The following is a 14,400-nucleotide window of genomic DNA, read 5'->3' as shown; positions in this document are numbered from 1 at the left end:
TACCAGTGTCTGTGTGAGCATGTTTTCCATTCTCTTAGGTATGCATACACCTGGGAGTGAAATTGTTGAATCATATGGTAACCCTGTTTAACTTTTTGAGGAACTGAAAAACTGTATTCCAAAGCACTTGCACCATTTCACATTCCCACCAGCAGTGAGTGAGGACTGGAACTTCTCCACATCCTCCCCAGCACTTGTTATTATCCATCTGTTTGATTCTAGCCATCCTAGTGGGTGTGAAGTGTAATCTCATTGTGGTTTTGATTTGCATTTCCCTAATGATGAGTGATGTTGAGCACCTTTTTATGTCCTTGTTGCCATTCATATATTTTCTTTGGTGAAGTGTATGTTCAAATCTTTTGCCCATTTTTCATTTGGGTTGTTTGTCTTATTGTTAACTTGCAAGAGTTCTAGATACAAGACTTTGTCAAAAATGTGTTCAGCGAAGATTTTTTTCAGACTGTGGCTTGCCTTTCTACTTTCATGACAATGTTTTTTTTTTTTGAAGAAGTTGTTTTACCTTGATGAAGTCCAATTTATGAGTTTTTAAATTTTATAGTTTATGCTTCTTGTGACATAGTCAAGAAATATTTGCAAAACTGAAATCATTAAGATTTGATCCTCTGTTTATATAAGTTGTATAGTTTTAGCTCTTACATTTAAGCCTATGATCAATTTTAAGTTAATTCTTGTGTATGGTGTGAAGTGAATTCCCAATTCATTTCTTTCTATATGAATATCTAGTTCTTACAGCACTGTCTGTTGAAAAGGTGATCTTTTCCCCAATTGAACTGCCTTGGCACCTTTGTTGAAAATCAATTGGCTATGTATGAGTCCACTTCTGAACTCTTTAATGGTGCTCCATCAGTTTGTTTTTCTATCTTCTTGCCAATGTTACACTCTCTTATTTCATTTGGCTTGTAATAAGTCTTGAAATCAGGTAATTTAGGTGTTCCAACGTGGTTCTTTTTTAAAATTGCTTTGTCTATCCAAAGTCTGTCACATTTCCACATGAGTTTTAGAATACCTTGTCATTTCTATGGAGGAAAAAAGCCTGCTGAGATTTGCACTGGGATTGCCGTAAACCTATACATTGTTTCGGGGAGGACCAAGATCTGAACAGTACTGAGCCTTTCAGTTTGTGAACATAGCTTCTGTCTTCATTCAGGGACCTTTTCTAATCTATCTCCATAATGGCTTGTGGTTTCAGAGTCCAGATCTTGCACTTGTGTTATCAGATTTATCCCTTTATGCAGTTATTGATTTTGATGCTATTGCTTCAATCATCCTTAGTTTTCCTGCAGTCCTATTCCCCAGAGATTTACTACACATTTAACTGTGTGCTGGGATGTGAGGGTAACTAAGGCATATGTCTTGCATACATTCACAATCAGGAGCATGTATTTGTTGCTCTGATGCCTTTGTTTAGCTTTGATAATGGCCTCGACCATGATATAAAACAGAGCTGTGTATCCCATGTTTATTGGTCTGAAAACTTATCATTGTTCCAAGATTTTTTAAAACTTCTTTTGAGCAAAGATTTCTAACAGAAAAACAAAATCAAATTGAAATAAGGAAGTATAAATCAAATTAAACTTTTGTATTTTTCCAGAATAGTGTTCACATAATATATAATATAGTTTCCTTCCATATTCTGGCTAGTTAGCTGGGAACAAAGTGAAAGGAGGTAGAGGGAGAGTGAGCCAGGTAGGCAGAGAAGGGAGGGGGAGAGAAGGACAAAGGAGGAAAGAGGAAAGCAAGGTTGAGGAGAAGGAGGGTAGCTTCACAGTGCTTGTGCACTTGGGTGGAAGACACCTTAGTTATCTCCTCAGATTATAGGGCTAGGATGGAGGAACCAACAAGCATAGAGTATTAGTTAGGAAAGTGGCCACAAGTAGTAGGAAATCTGACTATGGTGGATTAAATAATCAGATATTTAATTTTTTCACATAAGGAATCTGAAGGTAGCTTGCTGGCACTGGTTCAGCAGCAGAGCACTGACGTCTCTCTAATTAGCTTAGCTTTGTCTCTTTATCACAAAATGGCTGCCAAAGCTCCAGCAATCACATATATATCCAAGGACAAAAGAAGCAAAGGGCAAGGCCAACAGCATCTGTCCCCTTTTATCAAGAAAGCGACAAAATCCCAGAAGTTCGCCAAGCAGGCTGCTACTTAGGTCTCAGCCACAACTGGATAACATGGTACCCTTAGTTGGAAGAAAGGCTGGGAAAGCAGGGGACAAGATTGTCATGACCTGTCACCTGAGGCTAAGCGCACTGATGAACTAAACAAAATTGGAGCCTTATCCCAAAAGATGGTTGGAATGGGTATTGGGTGGTGTTATGGGTTGAATTTTGCACCTCCCCCCGCAAAAGATATGTTGAAGTTCTAACCCCCGATACCTTTCGACTTTATCTCAAGATCTTGGAAATAGGATCTTTGCAAATATAAATAGTTAAGATGAGGTCACTCTAGAGTAGGCCAGTCTTTTCATCCAATATGACTGGTGTCCTTACAAGAGAGGACAGGGTAAAAAAGGCTGTGTGAAGATGGAGGCAGAGCTTTAAGGGATGGGTTCACAAGCCAAGGAATGTCTGGGGCCACCAGAAGCTAGAAGACATGAAGAAGGATCCTCCCCTAGAGTTTCTGGAAGGAGCCCAGCCATGCTGACACCTTGCTGTCTACCCGTGGACCTCACCTCTGTATTCCTAAAACCTCAGTGGCTGGGAAGCCATGTGCCAGCAAGAGAGAAGAAGGTCAACCTTGCTTGAGCTCCCTCCTCACATGTGAGCACTCTGCATATTCACTTGCATGTTCTCACGGCTGAAGTGGATACTATCCTGACCTCTGTTTATAAGTGAGGAAACTGAGGCTCAAAGGTGGAGAGGAGCTGTTGGAGGCCTCCCCACTAGTAAACAACAGATTCTTGCTCAGATTCAGGGAACCTCAGCACCACAGCTCTTTCCACTCCAGCCACCTGGATTTCCCCCAGACTAGAGGGAATCCAGCTGGCCCTCCCATTTTCCCAACTTGGCCCATCTGGGGATGATTCCTTACAGTTAGCAGATCCAAAGATAAAATCACATCAAAGTCAATTTAATTTTATGAAAAGGATTTTGCAAAAGAGAAATGCTGTGAAATCCTGCTTTGGGAACTTCAAAAGCCTTGACCCCCGTCTAGGTTGTCAGCTGTTCACTCTCCAGAGAGCTGAGGGTTGGGACCTGGGAGCAGTGCCAGTAGTGCTTTCTTTGGTCAGATGCCATGTGCCTCAGTTTTCTTCCTCGTGATAAAGATGAAAAGACTCTTCATCTTTTCATCCCTGCTCTGGGCTGGCCCTGGGCTGGGTGCGGAGGCCCAGTGGTGAGCAAGACAACATGCCTGCTGTCTCAGAGCAGGCTGTCTTTCTAGTGACAGGAGTGCTGCAGGCAGGGAGGAAAAATACAGCAGGGGAGCAGTGGATAGGGTGAAAGGGTGGTCAGAGAGGGTCTTTCTCAGAAGAGAGACATTTGGACAGAGACTTGATTGAGACGGACATCTGGAAAAGGGCAGTCCAGGAAGAGGACACAACCATTGCAAAGGTCCTAGGCAGTATGTTGCTTTCCTGGGGCTGCCTTAACAAATACCACAAACTGGGTGCCTTAAAACAACAGATACTTTGTCTTTCACTTTCCTACAGGCTGGAAGTCCAAAATCAAGGTGTCAGTAGAGTCCAGCTCCCTTCAGAGGCTCTAGGGAAGGGTCCTTCCTTAGTTTTACCAGCTTCTGATGGTTCCAGGCATCCTATGGCTGGTGGCCACATTCTCGCCGTCTCTGCCTATGTCTTCATGTGGCCTTCTGCTTTGTCTTCTCCTCATCTGTCTCTTATAAGGACACTTGCCACTGGATTTAGGACCCATCTCAAGATCGTTAATGTAATTATATATCCTGGGACCCTTTTTCTAAATAAGGTCACATTCATAGGTCCAGGGATCAAGACATGGATGGATCTTTTGGGAGGCCCCCATTCAGCCCAATAGAGACAGGAAAATACTTGGTGTGTTGGAGGTCGTGTGGCTGGAGCCCAGGGAGCTGAGAGGAGGGATGGGGTAGTAGGGCAGAGGCAGCCACGTAAGGATCAGAAGCCATGACAAGAAGAGTACAAGCCAAGCATCAAGTTAGTACAGGGATCAAAATAACTGCAGCTATAATCATAGCTGACATTCTCTGTCCATCTGCTATGTGCTGAGCCCTGGGTACAATCCAGCCTTCTGGCAATACTATCTTATCTCCCTTTTACAGATGAGGAAACTCAGGCCTGTTGGGTAACCTTTGCTCATCACAGAGTTGGCAAACAAAGAAGGGTGGAGAGGCAGAGCCCAGAACCCAAGATTTCCCACAGCAAAGTCTGAGCACATCACTAAGAGTGGAAGCTCCCTCCCAATTGCTGAATACCACTTGCCACTCCTGTGGGGCCTGGGCCAGAGTAAGAACATGTGAGGGAAAGGTCAGTGATTCCTTGCTCTTCCTCCTCTTTCTCCAGGAACGTGATTTTCAGGTTCTCAACCTGACATGCCTGGTTGTTGGGCAAAATGCTCCATACACCCAAGTTGCGAGGGTTGAGGTTGGAAAGCAGAGAGGTTTCTAGCTGTCAGCAGGAGAACCTGCTGAAAAGTCCAGCTTTCCTGCCTCCTCACACTCCTCCTCCTCCTGGCTGATTGGCTGGTCCTTGCCAGCCATCATCATCCACCATCATTCTGCAAGGCTAGCCCTCTGGCTGCTCACACCTTATCCCTGAAGTTCCCAGATTCCCTTTCTTGCCTGGTCCCCATCCCTTGGGGCTCCGGCCCCTCCAGTCATCCCATACAACAGCCCATGTGGATGGTGTGCACTTACCACTTCAGGTGACAGCACCAAGCTAGAGCTTTCAAAAGATGCCAACCACAGGAACAGTTATCAGCAAGCTTGCCAAAAGCACTCCATGAGAACACTAGTTTTGTCCAGGTTGGTTGGTGGCAGTGAGAAGAGGCATAAAGATGGCAGGGAAGTCTTCTGGAGAAGGCACAATCCACCTGGGACACTGGAGCAGGAAGCTGAGGCCTCCATCCAGCAGAGAGCTGCCTGACTGTCCCCCAGGGCATTCACAGCACAGAGGAAAGGGCCAGGGACATAGCAGCCTTTAGACCCAGCTCGGCCCTCTGGGCCCAAGAGTTCTGGGGCTCACAGTGGATAGTGACAAGCCTCCTGCCAGCCTTACAGCCCAGGAAGGATCTTCTTAAGGGCTCAGAAGTACCACTTTCCCAGTCAGGGCACAAGCCTGGGTTGCAGGCTGTATCCCCAGTATGGGGTGTGCTAGAGGCAACCATACATTGATGTTTTACTCCCTCTCTTTCTCTCTCCCTTCCCCAACTCTCTAAAATAAATAAATAAAATGTTTTTTAAAAAAGAAGTACCTCTTTCAAATGCAAACCTCAAAGAAGGTAGTGCCCTGCTCTGCTTCTGGCTCCATCACCTGCCTGAAGCAGAGAGAATGCCCAGATGACCGCCCTGATTACCAGGTGACCAACTAGAGTGGGCTATGGTTTTTTTAAATCCTCACCAGAGGATATATTTACTGATTTTAGAGAGAGAGGAAGCATGTGCTAGAGAGAGAGAAACATAGAAACACTGATCGGTTGCCTCCTATGTGTGCCTGGACCGGGGATCAAACGCGCAACGTTTTGGTATATGGGACGACTCTCCAACCAACTGAACCACCCAGCAAGGACTAGTATGGGCTATCTGGAGAAGCATCTGCCTGGCTAGATAAAAGGCTGGGGTTTCCTTCTGGATTTGTGGTCTCCTTGATGGACTGTCTGACGTGGGCATAGCGGCACTTCTGTTGAATGTTTATTCAGCATCAAAGCTGTTTGCTTTCATTTCCACATTTGTAGAGAGGACTCTCTCTGGGTGGGCAGGGTCTAGGGAGGAGGGGACCTCAGTGAGAGACTGTGGATCTGGGGCCTAGGGCAAGGATCCAGGCTTCATGGATGATAGGCAATGAGATAAAGCCTAGAAAAGAAAGACCACATGACAGTTTTTGTGCTGCTTCATTGTCAGCATCACCTTGGCTTGGCTAATCTAGAGTACCCAGTTTTTGGTCAGAAATCAGTCTAGATGTTGCTGTGAAGGGATTTTATAGATGAGTTTAACACTAAAATCAGTAGACTTTGAGTAAAGCAGATCACCCACCATATGTGGGTGGGCTGTACCCAATTTGCTAAAGGTTTCATGAGAAAAATACTGATATTCATCCAAAGAGGAAGGAATTCTGCCTCCAGATGGACTTTGGACTCAAAAATGCAATCCTTGTATAGTGATTACCAGAGGGAAAGGGAGGCAGGTAGAAGAGGGTATATAGGGGGGATAAATAATGATGGAAAGGGACTTGACTTGGGGTGGTGAACACACAATACAATCTACAGATGATGTGTTATGGAATTGTACAACTGTAACCTATATAATTTTATTAACCAATGCCACACCAATAAATTCAGCAAAGAATAAGAATAAACTAAATTTTGAAAACAATTTAAATACAACCATTCCCTAAGTCTCCAGCCCACTGGACCATCTTGCAGATTTTAGACTTGCCAGCCCCCACAACCATGTGAGTCAATTCCTTATATATGCATCCTACTGGTTCTGTTTCTCAGGAGAGCCCTACCTGATCCAGTCATAAAGCTGTAAATATGAACACACATCAATTAACTACATAGAGAAAAACTACTGGATGGGAGGAAGATCTCAATAAAATGAAATTTTAATGGGTTATTTTAATGTAATGTTATAAAATTGTGTCCCCTAGAAAAGTTATACAGCCCTCAAACAACCTTAAGCAGCACATCTCATCTTCAGGTCATTATCCAATAAAATTAGAAATACATGATAAAAGATGACCACAAAGTTTTAATGACTTAGATAAACTGTACTATGCGAGCATTAGATTGGTGAGGAAATGAAAAGCAAAATTAGGAAACTTCCCTAATACAAAGCAAACAGGAATGTTAACTAGCAAAACCATGGGACACAGGAAACTGTCATTTGGGGGAGACTGGAGGCTTTGAGCATCTTAGTTATTCAAGATGGAAGGTGACAAAGGAGGTTAAACTTCCTCTTAAGAAATTAGGAAAAAAAGAACAAAAACTTAACCAAAAGAAAAAAACGGAATTAATAAAGATAAAAACTGAACTTAATGAAGCAGAAAATAAAAGCAGAAATCAAAATCTTGGGTTTTTTCTTTGAAAAGACAAATGAAACGCATAAATGAGAAAGGAGATATAGCAGTGGAAAACTGTAACAGTGGGAAATTGTAACCCACTGCACCATTCTTTTGACATTAGTTATCTAAATGCTGACTCTGACTGATATGTAGCTTACAGATAAACAGTATGTTTGTATAAGAATCCTAGGAATTAACTTCAAAAGATACAAATTCCGACCTCAAGGCATCCCAGCTGGAGGAGATTTGCTGACCTTCAGCTGTGGATCCAGGATGACGTGAAGCCAGGATGAGCTGAAGCCAGGATATCTAAACCAGGATGACGCACATCGGACCATCAGTGGCCTTATCGGAATGGACTGTGCCTGTCTGCACATAGAGAACTTTACAACCCTCTCCCTTGATCTCTTTGTTATCTTCCCCTCTCCCTCCTTGTGAAAATCTCTGCCTCCACTGGAATGTGGAGATGGACTTTGTAACGTGACCCACATCTCCCAGGAGATGGACTTTGAGATGTGAGTCCCCCACCCTCCAGGAGATGGGCCTTGTGATGTGAGTCCCCCTAGGAGATGGGCTTTGGGATATCAGTCCCCCATCTCCCAGGAAATTAGCTTTGAGACATGAGTCCCCCACCTTCCAGGAGATGGGCTTTGAGATGTGAGACCCACCGTCCAGGAGATGGGTTTTGTGACCTGAGTCCCCCATCTCCCAGGAGATGGGCTTTGAGATGTGAGTCCCCATGTTCCAGGAGATGGGCTTTGTGACATGAGTTCCCCATCTTCCAGGTGGCCAGCACCTGAAAATAAACCACTTTTCTTTACATCAGCACCTGACTCTTGAGTATTGGCTTTCGTAGCAGCAGGCAGCTAGACCTGCGTTCGGTTACAATAGCATCTTGTAATTTCCCCCAGCTGTGTTTGAGAGTTCCAGTTCCCCCACATCTCCACCACCACTTTGTATGGTTGGGTTATTTTTTTATTTTTATATTTTTGTATTTTCGCCATGCTAATAGATGTTAAATATTCAAGAATTTCAGCCCTGGCTGGCGTAGCTCAGTGGATTGAGCGCGGGCTGGGAACCAAAGTGTCCCAGGTTCGATTCCCAGCCAGGGTACATTCCTGGGTTGCAGGCCATAACCCCCAGCAACCGCACATTGATGTTTCTCTGTCTCTCCCTCTCCCTCTCCCTCCCTCCCTTCCCTCTCTAAAAATAAATAAATAAAATCTTAAAAAAAAGAATTTCGAGTACTGAGTTAAACACCACCATTATTACAAGTTAAACTATAAACTTCCCCTTCGATTATATTAAAAACAAAGAAGATACTCAAAACTCTCATCTTACTTCACCACATTTTACTGTTACCTATCACATCCATTTGGTGGGAATCTATGTTACAGTGTGCTACTGGGAATCTCTTCCCAACTTCACATTCACTGATATCATGTGTCACCTGAAATTGGCCTGGTGAAGTATTTATACCATGAGAACCATCACACACTGCAAACCAAAGCTTCACCTATTGTTGTTTGGTGGATTATGCACACTTGAGTCTGTAGTCATTCCATTGTGAATGGCAAAAAGAGAAAAGAAACAAAGAAAGAAAGGCTTTGCCAATATCAAAAGGTATCACCCAATTCAGCAAAGGAGTCACTCATATCACCAATGAACATGTGAAGTGCTGATATATGTCTTTCTTGTTTCACTTTTGTCTTACTCATTCAGACAAACAAAAATATCAACCAACATTAATGTGGGAACCACGCTCATTCATCAGTTGCAATCATGGGTCTGGTACAGCTACCAGAGTTTGGCAAAAAAAAAAGTCAGTGAAGGGGTTTTGTGAGAATCAACTGGCCATGTGAAAGGTGTAAATAGTATATTGTATATGTGATTACATATTTGGTATATATTGGAGATTTCAGTATTTGTAAATTGTGTACTCACATCCTTTATATCACTAACATTTACAATAACTTATGTGTTTGTGTGTATATATTCATATACACATATCTACCTACCTAAATAGAGAGAAAGAGACAGAGAGAGCATGGTTTACATTTACTTTCCTGGAAAGCTGCTGTCACCCATGTATCAGCACATCACTGCTTTCAGACAGGGGTAGGACAGGCCCCAGCCTGTCTTTGCAGCACAGAAGGCAAGAAGCTTGGCCTGGACAGTTGACCCATGGACTCGGAGAGAGCACCCAAAACTAGGCCACTGAGGCCACTGTTCTCCTGAGGTCAGGAGAACCCAGAGTGGTGAGGGAGAGGGACCTGGGTCTGTAAGAGATGAGACTGGACCAAACTGGACACCACTCTGGGGTGGTAGCAAGTGGCCACAAATTGGAGTGTTGACCTACTCACCATGGCCTGGAGTCCAGCCCCTCTGGTTTGCCTGCCAAGTGAGAAGGGACTCTCTTAGCATCACCTACTCAGTGAGTGCGTGGCCTGGAGCCTGGCCTGGAGCCTGGCCAGCCTGACAAAGGGGACTCAGCCCTGCTGCCTATGTTCTCATGGTGCCCCAATTCTTTTAGCTCTTGCCTGGTGTAGGCTCTTAACCTGAGGCCCCACCATGTCCTGGCCTTGTGACACCCTCCCAGGTGGGTTCTCTTCTGGGGCAGGGAGCTAAGCTATCTACCCTCAGGAAGCTCAGCAGTGAACAGACCACACTCCCAAACTAGTCTCTGCCAGCTTTTCCCTTATCTTGCACCCTCCCCACCCCCTTCCATTCTGTCTTTGGCCAGGCCCCAACCTCTTTTACTCCTTCCTCCCTTTGTTGCCTCCCCTACCACCCTGCCACCCGCTGCCACCTCCAAGTCTGCCCTAGTGCCTTTTCCACATAGCAACCTGAGAGGTATTGTAAAACAGAAACTAGATCTTGCCCCTCTTCTGCTTACAACCCCTTGTGTGTCTCCCTATTACCCTCAGTGTCATTCCAGACTCTCTGGCCTAGGAAATGAGGATGACCTGACATGGCCACTACCTGTGATCTGGCCTCACGATTCTGCCACCTTGCACATTGTAGTGGCTCTAGTCACTTTGACCTACTTAGGATTCCCCAAATGGGCCCAGCTGGATCAAGACTCAAGGCTTTGCTCTTACGAGTCATTCTCAGGTGTGGCCATCCCACCCCTTCTCTCCTGCTCTCCCTGTCTCTCAGACATCCTTCCCCTGCCTTGTCCCATTGTTTGGTGACACAGAGGGGTGCCCCAGAAGCAGGTTAGCTGGCTCCCCAAGAAGCCCAGCTGAAGCAGCTGCCAAGAAGTGGCCCTCCCCACAGAGCAGCCTCCTGGCCCTCCTTAGGCCATGCCATGAGGAACATGGGCCCAGGATGGACTCCTTCCTAGCTGTCACCCTCACTGCACCAGCTACCCCACCTCTTCTACATGTCTCAAGTCAGCTATGCAGCCCACATGCTTCTGGGCACAGCTCGGATCCCCCATCATACATACCCCCTCGCCCTGCACACTCCAGTGGGCCCTTTGCATGTATGTCCATGTGTGGCTGGGGGCACCTCCCTTACTCCCTAGCACCTGATTGCACCAGGCACTGTGTTGCTCTGCCAACCAATCATATCATTCCATCCTGTTGCAGCCACAGAAGCTCTGGAAGAAGGAGATGGCTCAGGGTCCTGCAGGGAGCAAGTACTGGAGCTGGGCTTTATGCCTGTTGGCTCAGCTCTCGGGGCCGAGGAAGCTGGAGCTCCTTGGAGGCTGGGGCAGCAACACTTCTTCCATCTCCCCACAGGGCACAGATTTGGGGCCACAGCAGATGTTCTTAAGTCCCTGTTCACTCATTTCTTGGGTCTAAGGTGACAGTGCAAGGAAGGGGTGATAATTGAGGCAAAGGTAGGAGACCAGCCAGGAGGAAGAGGCCTGTGGCTCTAGGTTCACAGCCTGTAAGCACTGATGTCTTCCCCATCCATTCCCCCACCCCTGAGCTCACTGTAGGGGGCTGCTCTGATGGAATCACTGCCTGTCTCTCTGGGCAATGCATTGGGGTGTATGACCAGAAAGTCAGCTAGTGAACAGTTGTCAATATTTATTGTGAGACAAAGTGAAGGGTGGGAGCCTGAAGCGGCAAACTCCAGTGGGCAAAAAGTAAGGCTGTGGGAATAGGTAGGCCAGGCAAGTACGTGCCTGAGAGGATGCCTGGCTAAGAGGATGGGGGTGAGGCAGCGAAGTACTGGTCTGGTGCCCGCTCCAGAGCTCAGAGTCTGGCTGAAAGGTCAAGGCTGGTACTGCTTGTGACACAGGAGGTGGGCCTTGTCCCCCTGGGTGGCAATGTCACCAACCCACTGGCGCTCAGACCCTGAGACTCAGCCCATCAGGTGGTGTGTACATGGGCTTGATGTGGTCCCAGCTCCGGGCCTGCTTATCAGCCCAGGCAAGCAGCTCAGCAGCACGGTGCAGAAAGACCATAAGCAGAGTGTGCACATCACCCTCAGCTGAGTGGGCTGCGCTAGGCTCAGCCTGGAAGTAGCGGCGAAAGAGGCTGCCCAGGCTGTAACCCTTGCAGGCCTGGGCTCGTGTGCTATGGCTGTGGGCATGGTCCAGGCCCCGCAGTGCTGGCAATGTATCCAGGCAGGTGGTATTCAGGGGTAGATGAGCACCTAGTCGCTGCAGCTCCGTGCACAGCAAGGGGAAGTCATAATCAAAGCCATTGTGGGCCACAAGGCAGATGGGGCCCTCCTGGCGGCTCAGAAAGGCCTGCAGTGTCCGCACCACAGCTTCATTGAAACCAGCCTTCTGGCACTGTGCCAGGCCCTCGATGCTCAGGCCAGTGATCTCACTGGCCTTAGAGGTGAAGGGACGCTCTGGGCACATGCACAGCGTGAGCTTGTCCAGGACCCGGGGCAGCACAGGGGTGCCAACCTCATCACGTTCTGGGTTCTCCAGAGAGGAGCGGTGGACAGCAAACAGGGAGAGCTCGGCAATCTCGGGGTTTACATTGGGGAGCCCAGTGGCTTCCAGGTCCAGGAAGACAAAGGTCTCAGCCCGAGCGACCGTAGACATGGTGATGTTTACACAGGGACAGTGACACCTAAAGCTGCCGGAGCAAGAAGTACAAAACCTGAGGGCCAGAAAAAGGGATGCCTGGGCCCAGCCACCCACAGGCGTCCCAGTGGCTGAATCTCCTCCAACCTCTCTGGGTATACTTCCTGCCACCCCCATGATGGGACTTGACACTCTGGGAGCAATTTCTAAGGCCCACATTCAGGGAGACTACTAAGGGGCCACCAGAACTAGGGCCCAGTGACCAGGGTCTCCTACTCCTGTCTAGGGTGAGGCTTGCCTAGGGTCTCATCACCCCTTCATTCTGGCCCCTAGTCCCTCCTTGGCCATTTCCACTACCATCTAGTAAACAACAGGCCTGGTGTGCCCAGAGCCCTGCCCAGAGACCTCTGCCTCCTGCCTTCAGGTCCATGTCATCGGGGACAGGGGGAGGTACAGCCCAGGATGGTATATTCACTGAGACACTGTGGCCAGGAGCCTCAAGCATAGCAGCCCAGGTCTGTACCCCTAGGATCAGTTGCCAGGAACAGGCACCTGAAAAAGCCTCACAGTCATCTCCAGCCTCCCTGGTGCTCGGATGCTGGCCCCAACCTGGCCTCCACCTGCCTCTGGGCTCTCAGTGGCTGTGCTCGCCAACCCAACCACGCTGGCTTACCTGGGGCAGACGCTGGCTGGCTTCCTGGGCTGCTGGGCACTTGTCTCCACATAGGCTGCTCCAGGCAGTCTTTAATCAGTGGCCTTTAATCAGCAACTGTGGCCCGCCCCCAGCTGCCTGTTGGGCAACAAGAGGCCTGAGGCTGCAGGACCTGTGTGGCCGGCTAAATGCCCCCCTTCACTCACTCACAGCCACCGGGACACACACCCCGTGTTTACAGATTGGAAAGCAGGCTCTCAGGAGCTCGACTAGCCAACAACCACGGGCTGAGGATGCGTCATCATAGGAATGGGCTTCACCATTGCCTGGATGCGTCACCAGGAGGAAGCCCAAGCCTTCCACCCAGCCCTGTCTCCAAGTCTGAGCTGGCCAGGCAACAGCAGCTAGACCTGGCTGGCCTGGGTTTGATGCCCAGCCCCATACTGGGGCACCTCTCACAAAGGCAAGATGCCCCTTCTCAGGCGCACAGTTCCCTGTCACTGGGGGTCAGGCTGCCTCTCTTGAGGATAAAGTGATTCTGGAGTGGGAAGGAAGCACCTGCATCCATCATGCTCAGGCATGAAGGGGAAGGATGCATTCTAAGGGTGGGGTGCAGTGTCAGTGGCACTGCAGTACCTGATGGCAGCTCACCCACCTTGCAGCCAGGAAGGGCTAACAGTATCTGCCTCATGGGTACAATGACACATAATATCTAAGGAGCCTTTAACAGATAGCAGAGGCTTCCAGGTTAGGAGGAAGGGAGGGTAGGCTTTGGCAGAACCAATCCTTCCCCTCTGAAGAATGAGCAATGTAAGCAGCAGGGGTAGGGGACTGCCTCAGCAGCACCCACAGCCTCAGGACCATGGCAGCGGGAATCCTGGGCTCCAGGGCCTTCCCAGCCCACTATGTTCAGCCAAGGGCAAAGGACACAGTCAAGACAGGAGGGAAGCAAGGCCATCCCTGGTCCAGGAAGCAGGCGGCATCACCTGAGAACCTCATTCTGGAGCCGGATGTGCCAGCACTTAGCCTGTCAAGTTTGTTGGCACATCTGGGCAGTGGTGGCCATGGGTTTGCCTGTCTTCCCACCTCCCACAATAGCCATCAGGGTGGATGCCCCAGGCAAGCAACCAAGGCCAGGGGCTCCAGGAGGAGGCATCTTGAGCAGGAGGAGGCCTGGTGCCCAGCTCCCAGCAACCTCCACAGGAGACTTGGGATCAAAGGTACAGCTGCAGGGAGCAGAGCAGAGAGCAGGTGCAAGTAAGGCTGGTGACCAGGATGGGCCTTCCCAGCAGGACAAGCACTTGAAGGGAGGTCCCCCTCAGGCCTGACACTGGGCTGAGGAGGCTGGGTCCCCACTAGTTGTACCTGTTCCTGTGTTAGAAGGGAGGGACGTGGCTGTGATAGGCACACTGCTCAGGAAGATACTGGGCCACCCTGAGAAGACCAGAGAGCAGCTTCCTGGACAACCAGTCAGGTCACCAGCAGGAATTCCCCTGGCTGGTACCAAGCACTCTG

The 14,400-nt window shown here is 48.4% G+C and overlaps 1 protein-coding gene across 1 annotated transcript; it reads right to left on the bottom strand.

The window, feature by feature from the left end:
- Window positions 1-11,272: 11,272 nt before the first annotated feature.
- Window positions 11,273-13,122, bottom strand: TREX2 (three prime repair exonuclease 2). The gene is made up of 2 exons (XM_028522182.2): window positions 12,907-13,122; window positions 11,273-12,285 (listed from the first exon to the last, which is right to left on the bottom strand). Exon 2 carries the CDS (start codon window positions 12,249-12,251, stop codon window positions 11,541-11,543), a length of 711 nt encoding a protein of 236 aa, XP_028377983.1. The 5' UTR covers window positions 12,252-12,285; window positions 12,907-13,122; the 3' UTR covers window positions 11,273-11,540.
- Window positions 13,123-14,400: the final 1,278 nt, after the last annotated feature.

The sequence above is a fragment of the Phyllostomus discolor genome, chromosome X, assembly GCF_004126475.2.
Source record: "Phyllostomus discolor isolate MPI-MPIP mPhyDis1 chromosome X, mPhyDis1.pri.v3, whole genome shotgun sequence".
Lineage (NCBI taxonomy): Eukaryota > Metazoa > Chordata > Mammalia > Chiroptera > Phyllostomidae > Phyllostomus > Phyllostomus discolor.
Note: the sequence above shows the minus strand (reverse complement) of the source record. Positions and strands in the feature narration are given on the sequence as shown.

Coding starts and splice junctions, on each gene's coding strand:
- TREX2 (XM_028522182.2), bottom strand. CDS start 12,251: ATGTCTACGGTCGCTCGGGCTGAGACCTTTGTCTTCCTGGACCTGGAA.